We start from the raw sequence: 11,998 nt of genomic DNA, 5'->3' as shown, positions 1-11,998 counted from the left end.
CACGTTGATCTTTGGAAAATATCCCGTCCGTCAGCCCCCCCCCCCCCTCCCTTCCCCCTCCCCCCCCCCCCCCCCCCCCCCCCCCCCCCGGCAGTAAGGCTTCAGTCCGGAGATACCGGGGCCGGGGGGGTCGCGGGTGGGACCCAGACTGTACGAGATTGAGGGGATTTAGCGCCGACGCAACTGAGGTAAACGCCCTTGGTGGCGGGAGCTGGAGCGGGTACCGGAGCCGCGGGAAGTTGTCGGGCCTAGAGCGGGGGGCGGGGGGCGACACACCGGTCTCGCCTCAAGATCTCCAGCGCCGAGTCGCTGCGCCAGAAGCTTGACATCAGCAGGTGTGTAATTGCGTTTCCGCGTCGGCTTCAGCAAACTCCGTCACTTACTCGCAAATATAAAGTTAGTTTGTGTTTTATCCCCGGGTTGTTTATCCGTTGCCCCCGCGCTCACATCGTGACCCCAACGCGACTGCGCACGGTTGTAAGGAGAGATAGTTCGGTGTGGGATTGCAGAGACACAGTGGGCCGAGCGGCTAAGGGTTTCCAGAAGGCGTGTACTCGCGTGTACAACATACATTGAACTGGCGACAGCGACACAGAAACTGTGCTGCCTCAAACACAAGGAGAAGAAGAAAAACTCATCGACGTCCAAACTCACTCACGTTTATTAGAAATAAATCAGCATCAATTACAAAAATAAATCATCAAACATCTACAAAGATAAAACACATTTCCCCGGCACTTTCCAACCCCGCTCCCGCCCGTCATCCCGCGCCTCTCTCCGCGCTCCCGCGCGTCATCCCGCGCCTCTCTCCCCGCTCCCGCCCGTCATCCCGCGCCTCTCTCCCCGCTTCCAAATCCGTCTCCGCCGCCCCGCTGCCAACCTGCCCCCGCCCAACACATGCCGGTTCCTTGCACCGTCCGCCGGGGATAGACCCGGGCAGCTCAGCCCCGCTGCGCTTCCTGTGACATGGAGCGCGACAGGGACCTGCGGGCCATGTCCGGCTTCTTGCCCAGGGACGCGGGCTGCATGAGCGGCGGCAACTCTCTGGTGATCGCCGAGATCTCCTTCTTGTTGGGACAGACGCCGCTCGGGCTCTGCGACCGCTCCCACTCCCGCTCCGCCTCTGACCACTCGGTGCCGGCGCCGACCTGGGCCGGTGTGAAGATGGGCAGCGGCAGGTGATACTCGGTCAGCTCACGGCCAAGGAGTCCCGTCCGGAGCCGCAGGTCCGGGCCGCGTTGTAGCAGGTAGCTCACCTGCCCCTTCCTCGCATAGCTCTCCCCCCGGCAGCCGTTCCGCTCCGCCGCAGACCACCTGCCGCCGGAAAGAGGCGCGTTAGACCGGGTTAGACCGGGTTAGACCGGATAGCCCGGCGCACAATCTCCCCGCTCGCAGATCACCCACCCACCCCCTCCCCCACCCCCGCGGACCAACGACCCCCGACTCCCGCGGGCCCACCGCCTTTTCCCACTGCCCCGTGTAACTCCGACCCCCTGCACCGTGCCTCGCGTCCCTCCCGCGTCTCTCCCCGCGTCGCTCCCGCGTCTCTCCCGCGTCTCTCTCGCGTCTCTCTCATTGTCTCTTTATATAAATCCTTCACCCTCTGTCTGTCCCCTCGCTCTGTGATTCGCCACCTCGCGACCCCCCGCGTCTCGCCCCTGTCATAGAGTGGACACAACATGGAAACAGGCCCTTCGGCCCAACTTGCTTCTGATACCAACAAACCACATCTACACTAGTTTGACCCATATCTTATCCATGTACCTGTCCAAGGATCTCTTAAATGCTGGGATAGTCCCTGCCTCAACTACCCCCCCCCCCCCCCCCCCCCCCCCCACCCCCCCCTCTGCCCCCCCCTGCCCCGCTCCTCCTGCCCGGGGCTTCGGACACTCACCGGTCGTGGGGCCGCGTTTTCAGGATCAGGTCGTCCCATTCTGCCGCGTAAAACTCCCTCCGCCGCGCGTCCTCCTCTCTAACAGAGGCGATGAGAGTGGCGTCAGGCGAAAGTTTCATCTTGTTTCCCGCAGATACCCGTGTCCGCTCGGTCAGTCTCGGTGTCCGGTCTGAGCGCTGCCCGCTCGCCTCCCCTTTAAGTACCTTGCCGCCGCTATTCTGGGCGCTGTTAAACCCACGCTGGGAACTCGCTGTGGAATTGGTGACGTTACCGTCACATTCCAACTGTCAGCACTCACCCGCCGGTGCCAGACAACACGGCCCGGCTCAACCGCGAGGGAGAGGAGTGAGGGAGCGCCGCGCTGTGGGCGGGGCAGTGAGGGAGCGCCGCGCTGTGGGCGGGGCAGTGAGGGAGCGCCGCGCTGTGGGCGGGGCAGTGAGGGAGCGCCGCGCTGTAGGCGGGGCAGTGAGGGAGCGCCGCGCTGTGGGCGGGGCAGTGAGGGAGCGCCGCGCTGTGGGCGGGGCAGTGAGGGAGCGCCGCATTGTCAAGGGTCAGGAGTGATTAATGGTATTTTGACTGAGAGAAGGAACTGCTTTAAACCAAAGACAGACACAAAATAGCTAGATAGGGCCCTTAAAGATAGCGGAGTCAGGGGGTATGGGGAGAAGGCAGGAACGGGGTACTGATTGGGGCCGATCAGCCATGATCACATTAAATGGCGGTGCTGGCACGAAGGGCCGAATGGCCTACTCCTGCACCTATTGTCTAAATGTTACATTGAGAATGGGTGAGTGAAGGGGGAGCGGGAGTAACTGGCGTGTAATTCTCTGTGACATGTTCGCGGGCCGCGGTTGGTGACTATTTAGGGCCGGGGGGTGGGGGGGGGTTCTAGTGCCAGCGGGCGGGAGCAACAAGTAGGAAACAGGCAAGCTTTGGGCTTGTGCGTGCTCCAGTCTACCCGTTCCAGAGGGTCACTCGCGCCAGGTACTCCCGCTCCCTTCAGTCAGTCCTGTCCCTACACACAGCGGACAGAACATTGACCGACACTGTGGACCCACAGACACGTCACCCACCCTGCCTTCTGCAAAGCCGCTATCCCATTCTCTCAACTCCTCTGTCTCCTCACCCCCCCCCCCCATCGTCTCTATCCAGTGAGCCCCCCCCCCCCCCCCTCGGTGAGACACAATTCACACCCTCTAACCTCCGCTGTGCACTCCTGTACATCGGCGAAACCAAGTGCAGACTCGGCGAGGGTTTTTGCTCAAACATCTGTGCCCGGTCTCCCGGTTGCTAATCATTTGACCTTCCCCTCCCCCTCCCAGTCCCACACCGACCTTTCACTCCATTGCCATAGTGAGGTCACACGCAAACTGGGGAACAGCAGCTCAAATCCCACTAGGGCAGTTTACAGCCCAGCGGCATGAATATTGCATTCTCCAACGTTAGATGACCACTAACAACCCCCCCCCCACACACACACACTCTCACTCTCTCTCTACCCCCCCCCCCCGCCCCCCCCCCCCCCCCCCACACACACAATCTCTCTACAACCCACCCCCCCCCCCCCCCTCCACAGATGCTGCCTGGCCCACTGAGTTCCTCCAGCACTCTGTGCCTGTTTGTCTGTAGGTTTGGTTTGCCAAGGAGGTCCAAGGGCCACAGAGATGCTTGTGTGTTATTCAGTTGCAGGACCACCGGTTATCGAGGCCACCTCAGGTGAGTCAGGCCTTTACCTGTCCACGGTTCATGGTCATAGAGGCGTACACCGATGCAGCGTGGAAACAGGCCCTTCGGCCCAACTTGCCCACGCCTACTAACATCTCCATATCCGTCCAAACCTGTCCTATCCATGGACCTGTCCAAATGTATCCTGCACGGTGCGATAGTCCCACTGGACAGTAGATTGGCTGCGCTAATTCCTGGATATGAGAGCTGTCCTTTCAAGAGGGGCTGCCTGTCCCATTTCCGGGGTGACGTTAGAGAGGGGACTCCGCGCGGTCCACGGGGCCCTGGGGATTACCGGGAGCTTTGGGCACCGCGTGTGGTGGAAGTCATCCTGGATGGGGATTGTAATATACTTGTTGAGGAAATTTATTTCGTACATTTGTTCGACCTGTTCTATGGTGGTTTTATATTGTGCTGTAAATATTATTTTTCATAATTGATTAAATTATTTTTGGTTAAAAGAAAAGATGGGCCGTGGGGGGGGCGGTGAGGGAGCGCCCGCGCTGTGTGTGTGTGGGGGGTGGGGGGGGGAGGGGCGGTGAGGGAGCGCCGCGCTGTGTGGGGGGGGGGGGGCGGGAGGGAGCGCCGCGCTGTGTGTGTGGGGGAGGGCTGTGGGGTGAGGGAGCGCCGCGCTGTGGGGGGAGGGAGCGCCGCGCTGTGTGTGTGGAGGGAAGGACGGAGGGGAGGAGGGAGCGCCGCGCTGTGGGGGGGGATGGCCAGTGAGGGAGCGCCGCGCTGTGGGGGGAGGGCCAGTGAGGGAGCGCCGCGCTGTGGGGGGAGGGCCAGTGAGGGAGCGCCGCGCTGTTAGAGCCGCGTGTGTAGTTCCCATCAACAACAAGCAGGCGGTGATGAGCGGATGCCGTGTGTATTTATAACACAATCAACAACATAAATGATACATCGCCGGTCGGCGCCGCGTTGGTGAGTTTCTCGCGTGATTTATCCACTCGGCCCGTTGTACAAAGTCTACGTTTCCCGGTCGGGCGGACACGGCGTTGCTCCAGTCCCGGCCCCACATCACAACTCCAGCGAGGTGGACAACGCGGCCTCCTCGTCCACCTCCTCCAGCTCCTCGCCCGACGCCAGCCCCACCTCGTCCGCCTTGACCAACACGGCCACCACGTCCCGCTCCGCGCCGCGCCCGGGCGGGAAACAGCTCTTGGCTTTCGACACGAAGTCCTGGGCGGCGTCGAGTGAGATGAGGCAGTCCTGAAACAGAGGGGTGTCAGCGGCTGTAGCGGCCTTGACCATACCAGCACCCCGACCTCTCTAGCGCCTCCCCCTCTCCCCTCCCCCCTCCCCCCCTGTCCCCGTATCCCCCCTCTCCCCCCTCCGTTCCCCCCTCCCCCCTCCCCCTGTGTCCGTACCCTCTAGCGCCTCCCCCTCTCCCCCCCCCCTCCCCCCTGTCCTCCCCCTCCCCCTCCCCCCCTGCCCCCCCCTCACCGCTCACACACCTGCCCCCACCCTCTCCACTGCTGACCAGAAACGTCACCCATTTAATTTCTTCAGAGATGTTACCTGACTCGCTGAGTTACTCCAGCATTCTTGATTCTGGCCTCATCTCTCTTTGTATCCTCTCCCCCCCCCCCCCCCCCCCCCCCATCCCCACCCCCTCCCTCCCCCCACACCCCCCCACGCCCCCCCACCGTCCGCTCACCAGGACGTAGATGTATCGCTCCGCCGGCACCCTTTTGTCGAAGATGTTGCTCTCCTGGGCGAGGATGTCGAGGAGCCGTTCGGCCTCTAGAGCGTTACGCAGGCTACTGTACGAGGAACTGGTTGTGACCGTCAGCATCGCGTCCGCCTCGGCCCCGAAACCTGCGGAGACAGATCGGCTCAGACAGGGGTCAAATCCGGCCATAACCCAGAACAAACTCGGGTCATGCACCGGCCCAACCCAGACCTAAACCCGCCCAAATCCGGCTCAATCCCCTTCCAAAACAGGCTCAGACCAGGACCAGACCCGGCCCAACACAGAAGGGGCTAAGGGGGGTGGGGGGGGGGGGGGGGGGGGGGGTGACGAGGGGCTCAAGTGAGATGCTGGATGCAACTGGATGTAGTAACAGTGGAATATCACTCAGCACTACGGTGGTGGGGGACGTACTAGTCAAGATGGAGATGCATCTTTGTGTGTGTTGATGTTGTGGCGATCTCTGGTGCTGGCTGCTGGGGTATTCCAATCCCTTGCTGTCTTGAAGAAAATCGGGAAAGTGCCGTGTGGAATGAACTAATGTCCAGGATGGCAGCTTCTGGTAGACATGTCTGTGGGCGCTGGGTCAACTGGGGCAGATGAGAGGGCGGGGTGGGGGAGGGGGGGTTATGTCTCTGTTTCTTACCCAGGCTTTCTAGGATGAACTTCCACTTGTCCAACATGTCCTCGCGTTCCTGCAGCGCCGACTGGATGTCGAGGCTCAGCCGCCGGTAACCCTTGGACAGAGGAGCAGCGATTACTGGCAGCGGTGACCCAACCCCAGCTGACCCCCAGCTGACCCCAGGGGCAGCGCCGAACTCTAACCCCAGAGAAACAGCCTGACCTCTGACCTTCGGGGCACTGAATCACGTATTTGTCCAGATTTGTTCATTGTTGGTGGGGAAGGGTAACCCCCTCCCCGACCCTGCCCCCCCGACCCTGCCCTCCCCGACCCTGCCCCCCCCCCCGACCCTGCCCCCCCCCGACCCTCCCCCCCCCCCCCCGCCCCCCCCCCCCCCTCCCCCCTCCCCCCCCCCCCCCCCCCGCCCCTGGCCCGCCCCTCCCTCCCCGACCCTGCCCCCCCCGACCCTGCCCCCCCCGACCCTGCCCCCCCGACCCTGCCCCCCCGCCCCCCCCCCCCCCCCCCCCGCCCCTCCCCCCCCGACCCTGCCCCCCCCGACCCTGGCCCCCCCCCCCCCCCCGACCCTCCCCCCCCGCCCCTGCCCCCCCGATTCCCCCCCCCCCGACCCTGCCCTGCTCCCCCGACCCTGCCCTGGCCCCCCCCCCCCGACCCCCCCCCCCCGCCCCTGCCCCCCCGACCCTGCCCCCCCCCCCCCCTGCCCCCCCCCGACCGACCCCCCCCCCCCCCCCCCCCGACCCTCCCCCCCCCGCCCCTGCCCCCCCCCCGACCCTGGCCCCCCCCCCCCGACCCGGCCCCCCCCCGACCCTGGCCCTCCCCGACCCTGCCCTCCCCGACCCTGCCCCCCCCCCTGCCCCCCGCCCCTCCCCCCCTCCCCCCCGACCCCTTCCCTGCCCCCTGCCCCTCCCCGACCCTGCCCCCCCCGACCCTGCCCCCCCGCCCCCTCCCCCCCCGACCCTGCCCCGACCCTGCCCCCTCCCCGACCCTGCCCTCCCCGACCCTGCCATCCCCGACCCTGCCCCCCCCTCAACACGCCCCCTCCCGCCCCTCCCCCCGCCTCCCTTCGCCTGCCCCTCCCAACTATTTCCAAACTCGGGCGATTTTGTTGGTTTCACAGCCCGTTCTCCCATTAGCGACCCGCGGGAGGTGAGTGGGGGGGTGAGGGTGGAGGGACTGGGGGGGAGGGGGTGAGGGTGGAGGGAGGGGGTGAAGGGGAGGAGGGGTGAGGGGGGAGGGGGGAGGGGAGGGGAGGGAGGGAGGGACTGGGGTGAGGGGGCGGGTTCCGACCTGCGATCCTCTCCTGGTCTTGGCGCGTCTATGAAGCAAATTGCGAACTTCCTCGTCGTCCCGTTCCTGGAGGGAGACGCCGCGTATTTCGCTCCACATGTTTGGGAAGTTCCGAGCGCCGCCGCTGCGGCCTCTTTGGCAAAATACATCAACGTCTCGTTTGCTGCACAAACCGGACACGTCAGTGAGACAGTGACTGGGCAGGCGGAGTTGGGGGGGGGGGGGGGGGTTATAGGGGGAAGGGCGGTGGGGCGGGGGGGGTTATAGGGGGAAGGGCGGGTGGGGCGATGGGGCGGGGGGGGGGGGTTTAACTCGCGGGCGGCGAGGAGACCCACATTGTTTGGGTTGTGACCCAGTACATCGACAGACTTTGTTTGTGTCCCATCCAGTGACAGTAAAGACTAGATGTGATTATATTCAAGCCGTCCACAGTGGCCAGATATGGGGTAAAGGAAACGACATTTAGTGCAAAGATATTACATTGAAGTTCTGGATTAAAGATAGTGTGAGGGTCTCCAATGAGGTGGACGGGATGTCAGGGCCGCTCTCTAACTGGTGGGAGGACGGTTCAGTTACTTAGAAAATAGGTGTAGGAGTAGAGGCCATTCGGCCCTTCGAGCCTGCACCGCCATTCAATATGATCATGGCTGATCATCCAACTCAGTATCCTGTACCTGCCTTCTCTCCATACCCCCTGATCCCTTTAGCCACAAGGGCCACATCTAACTCCCTCTAAATATAGCCAATGAACTGTGGCCTCAACTACCTTCTGTGGCAGAGAGTTCCAGAGATTCACCACTCTCTGTGTGAAAAAAGTTCTTCTCATCTCGGTCCTAAAAGATTTCCCCCTTATCCTTAAACTGTGACCCCTTGTTATGGATGCCTGATAACAGCCGGGAAGAAACTGTTCCTGAATCTGGAGGTCTTCTTTTCTTGCCTGGGAGAAGAGGGAGTGACCGGGGGTGCGACTCATCCTCGATGATGCTGCTGGCCTTGCCGAGGCAGCGTGAGGTGTAGATGGAGTCAATGGAAGGGAGATTGGTTTGTGTGATGGTCTCGGCTGCGTCCACAAGTCTCTGGGCCTTGGACGGGGCTGTTCCCAAACCGCGCTGTGATGCACCCGGACACAATGCTGTCTGCGGCGCATCTGTAGAAGTTGGGGAGAGTTGTTGGGAACTTGCTCAGCCTTGTCAGGAAGGTTGAAGGTTTGGACAATTTTACGCATTTCAGTCCAAATATGTCCGGCGCGTGACGTCACTGGGGGGCGATGGGAGCGGCTGTTTCTCGCAGCGAGCGGTGGCTGGGGGAGGGGAGGGGGGGTCCAGGCCTTGGTTTGGACGACCACCCCCCTCCCATCCCGCTCCCCTCTGCTACTCATCCAGGAACGTCACTGGCACTTGGTAGGCCAATCTACTTCCCAGCTCCCGCCACCAACCACAAGCACCCGCCCCCCCCCCCTCCCCAACCGCTCCCCGCTCCCCATCCACACACACCCCTCCCCGCCGCCAGTCCGGAGCCTGTTCCACCCCCGGCCACTGGATGCCCCCGGCCACTGGAGGCCCCGGCCACTGTATGTCCCGGCCACTGGATGTCCTGGCCACTGGCAGCTCCGGCCACTGGCAGCCCCGGCCACTGGCAGCCCCGGCCACTGGATGTCTCGGCCACTGGATGTCTCGGCCACTGGCAGCCCCGGCCACTGGGAGCCCCGGCCACTGGATGTCTCGGCCACTGGGAGCGGCGCCGCGTTACCTGATGATGGGAATCTTCTCCTCGGTCTCCTCGCCGTCGCAGCACGAACAACAAACCCAACTCATCGGGGTCCAGTCCCCCATCTCCCCGCTGGACACCCGGCGCCAGGACGCTGGGCCACTGGGTGGACACGGTGCGGGGCCTGGGGTCGGAGTCCGGGTCGGCCCGCGATGGAGGCGCCTTCACTCGAGGTGCGGGTTGTGGATGGTTTGACTGTTTCCTCTGGAGCGAACCAAGTCATGGGTGGTCATGTGAGCGACGCTGTACTCAGCTCTCGCCTCCAGCGATACAACACACACAAAGCTATTGAGAGGCTCATGGACAAACTGCCGGTCCACCAGGCAGCTCCCATTTGCTTCAAGAAACATCGGATCGTTCAGGAACAAACACAGCATTGATGTGGAATGGGGCGCTGGGCCAGAGAGTTGCTGCCCCTCCTTGCCCACAGGTGGGGCTTCGTGTGTCTGAAGAAGGGTCTCGACCCGAAAAGCCACCCATCCCATCTCTCCGGAGACGCTGCCCGACTCGCTGAGTTACACCAGGACTTTGTCTCTCCTGAGCCACAACGTTAATGGTCGTGTAGTGGCCACTCACTGTCGGGGGCAGGGTGACGGGACTGGGTCACTCACGGGAAGGAGTTGTCACGGGGTACAGGGGTGTACCCTGGTGAAGGGCCAGTGATACATTTCCAAGCCAGGAGATTGGGGAACCTGTAGGTGGTGGTGTGCCCAAGGCTGGTTGGTCTCAATGGGATCGGTCGTGGGTCTTGAGTGGCGCCGTGCGGTGGTCTGGGTAAGTAACTGCAGCGGACACTGTAGACGGGCCGAGGGGCCGGCGGTGGAGGTGATGGCCAGGGGCCAGAGGCCAGAGGGGGGATTCCATCACTCCAGCCAGTTGACGGTGGATAGATCTCGTGGTGTCAGGTGGTGGACCAGTCGCTACACCCGCCCTGGCTCTGACCTGCTGACCCGGTCCCCAGTCCATGGAGAGGCTCCGGACATTGGTCCTGCTACTGATTGGACTCTCGTGTTGGAGATTGTCATCATTGAATATCACCACTGGTCACCACTAGTCACTAGTCACCATTAGTCACTACTAGTCACTGGTTACCACTAGTTTGAAGAAGGGTCTCGACCCGAAACGTCACCCATTCCTTCTCTGCAGAGATGTTACCTGTCACCACTAGTCACTACCAGTCATTACTAGTCACCACTAGTCACTACTATTCACCACTAGTCACTACTAGTCACCACTAATCACTACTAGTCACCACTAGCCACCACTAGTCACCACTAGTCACTACTAATCACCACTAGTCACCACCAGTCACTACTAGTCACCACTAGTCACTACTATTCACCACTAGTCACCACCAGTCACTACTAGTCACCACTAGTCACCACTAGTCACCACTAATCACTACTAGTCATCACTAGCCACTACTAGTCACTACTAGTCACCACTAGTCACCACTAGTCACCACTAATCACCACTAATCACTACTAGTCATCACTAGCCACTACTAGTCACTACTAGTCACCACTAGTCACCACTAGTCACCACTAATCACTACTAGTCATCACTAGCCACTACTAGTCACTACTAGTCACCACTAGTCACCACTAGTCACCACTAGTCACCACTAATCACCACTAATCACTACTAGCCACTACTAGTCACTACTAGTCACCACTAGCCACTACTAGTCACCACTAGTCAGGCTTTACCTTCAAGTTGTTTCGATCTTGCCACATACAGGCATGGACCAGTTCATTGGCTGCGGATTTGTAAATGATATTCAAAGTTACACAACATCAGTGAACATTCCCACTTCTGACTTCAACCTTTCTTTCAATGTCAGTAAGACAAGGGAGACAGTGATTGACCAGGAAGTGAAGCGGTGCCCAGACCCCAGTTTGCATTGAAGGCACAGAATCTTCAAACTGCCAAGAATCAATATCACCAACAATTCTCCTGGACCAGTCACATTGCAACAATAGCAACATCTCGGCTTCTTTGGAAGGTTTAGGAAGTTTGCCACAATTCTCACCAATCTCTACAGACGCATCATTGAAAACATTTAATGAGATTGATCACAGTTTTGTTTGGGAACAACTGCATCAATTTCTCCAGTCAACAGAAACTGCAGTGAATTGTGGACACAGCCCAGACCATCACACAAACCAACCTCCCTCCCATTGACTCCATTTATACCTCATGCTGCCTCGGCAAGGCCGGCAGCATCATCAAGGACCAGTCGCACCCTGGCCACTCCCTCTTCTCCCCTCTCCCATTGGGCAATAGGTATAGAAATGGAGAACACACACCTCCGGATTCAGGGACAGTTTCTTCCCAGCTGCTATCAAGCCATTGAACCATCCTGCCACAACTGGAGAATAGGCCTGAGCTGCTATCTACTGCATCTCGTTGTGGAGACCCTCGGGCTATCTTTGATCGGACTTTGCTGGCTTTGTCTTGCAATAAACGTAATTCCCTTTCTCCTGCATCTGTCCACCGTGAATGGATCAATTGTAATCATGTATAGTCTTTCCATAGGCTGGATAGCACGCAACAAAGCCTTTCACTATACCTTGATATACGTGGCCAAAATGTTGTAGATGGTTGTGTCCAGGTCTCTGCCCACAGGAGCGATGTCCTGGGATGTTGAACAACCTGCAGCCACAACCAACCTCTGTATTGTGATGTATCACCCCAAGCAAGAACCAGTTCCCGGTCTACCTGGTGTTCTGGGCTCTCTGTGTCCTGTCTCCACTGATTATCAGAGTTGCCCCTGAACTCCAACCTCCACGCCTTTGGCATCAGCTCATCCACAGCCCTAGTGAGTTGTTGCCGAGTGTCAGTGAGATCAGGTGCAAAGCCACGTCGGAGAGGACAGGGCCGGCAGGAGCAACACAGCCTTCCCTGCCCCCCCCCCCCTGCCCCCCCCCCCCCCCATGCCCCCCCTCTCCCCATCCCCCCCTTCCTTCCTCCCCCCCTCTCCCCCCCCCCCCCC

At 60.9% G+C, this 11,998-nt stretch overlaps 2 protein-coding genes across 2 annotated transcripts; both read right to left on the bottom strand.

Moving 5' to 3' along the window:
- Window positions 1-637: 637 nt before the first annotated feature.
- On the bottom strand, window positions 638-3,998 carry LOC129710012 (telethonin-like). The gene is made up of 3 exons (XM_055656700.1): window positions 3,915-3,998; window positions 1,895-2,178; window positions 638-1,314 (listed from the first exon to the last, which is right to left on the bottom strand). Exons 1-3 carry the CDS (start codon window positions 3,996-3,998, stop codon window positions 942-944), a joined length of 741 nt encoding a protein of 246 aa, XP_055512675.1. The 3' UTR covers window positions 638-941.
- A 476-nt stretch (window positions 3,999-4,474) lies between these two features.
- On the bottom strand, window positions 4,475-8,592 carry mreg (melanoregulin). Its single transcript, XM_055656699.1, has 5 exons — window positions 8,495-8,592; window positions 7,237-7,399; window positions 5,956-6,046; window positions 5,277-5,437; window positions 4,475-4,828 (listed from the first exon to the last, which is right to left on the bottom strand). The coding sequence occupies exons 1-5, from the start codon at window positions 8,590-8,592 to the stop codon at window positions 4,637-4,639; spliced, it is 705 nt and encodes a 234-aa protein (XP_055512674.1). The 3' UTR covers window positions 4,475-4,636.
- Between the last annotated feature and the right edge of the window lie 3,406 nt (window positions 8,593-11,998).

The sequence above is a fragment of the Leucoraja erinacea genome, chromosome 27, assembly GCF_028641065.1.
Source record: "Leucoraja erinacea ecotype New England chromosome 27, Leri_hhj_1, whole genome shotgun sequence".
NCBI classification, from domain to species: domain Eukaryota; kingdom Metazoa; phylum Chordata; class Chondrichthyes; order Rajiformes; family Rajidae; genus Leucoraja; species Leucoraja erinaceus.
This window is presented reverse-complemented; position numbering and strand designations above follow the sequence as displayed.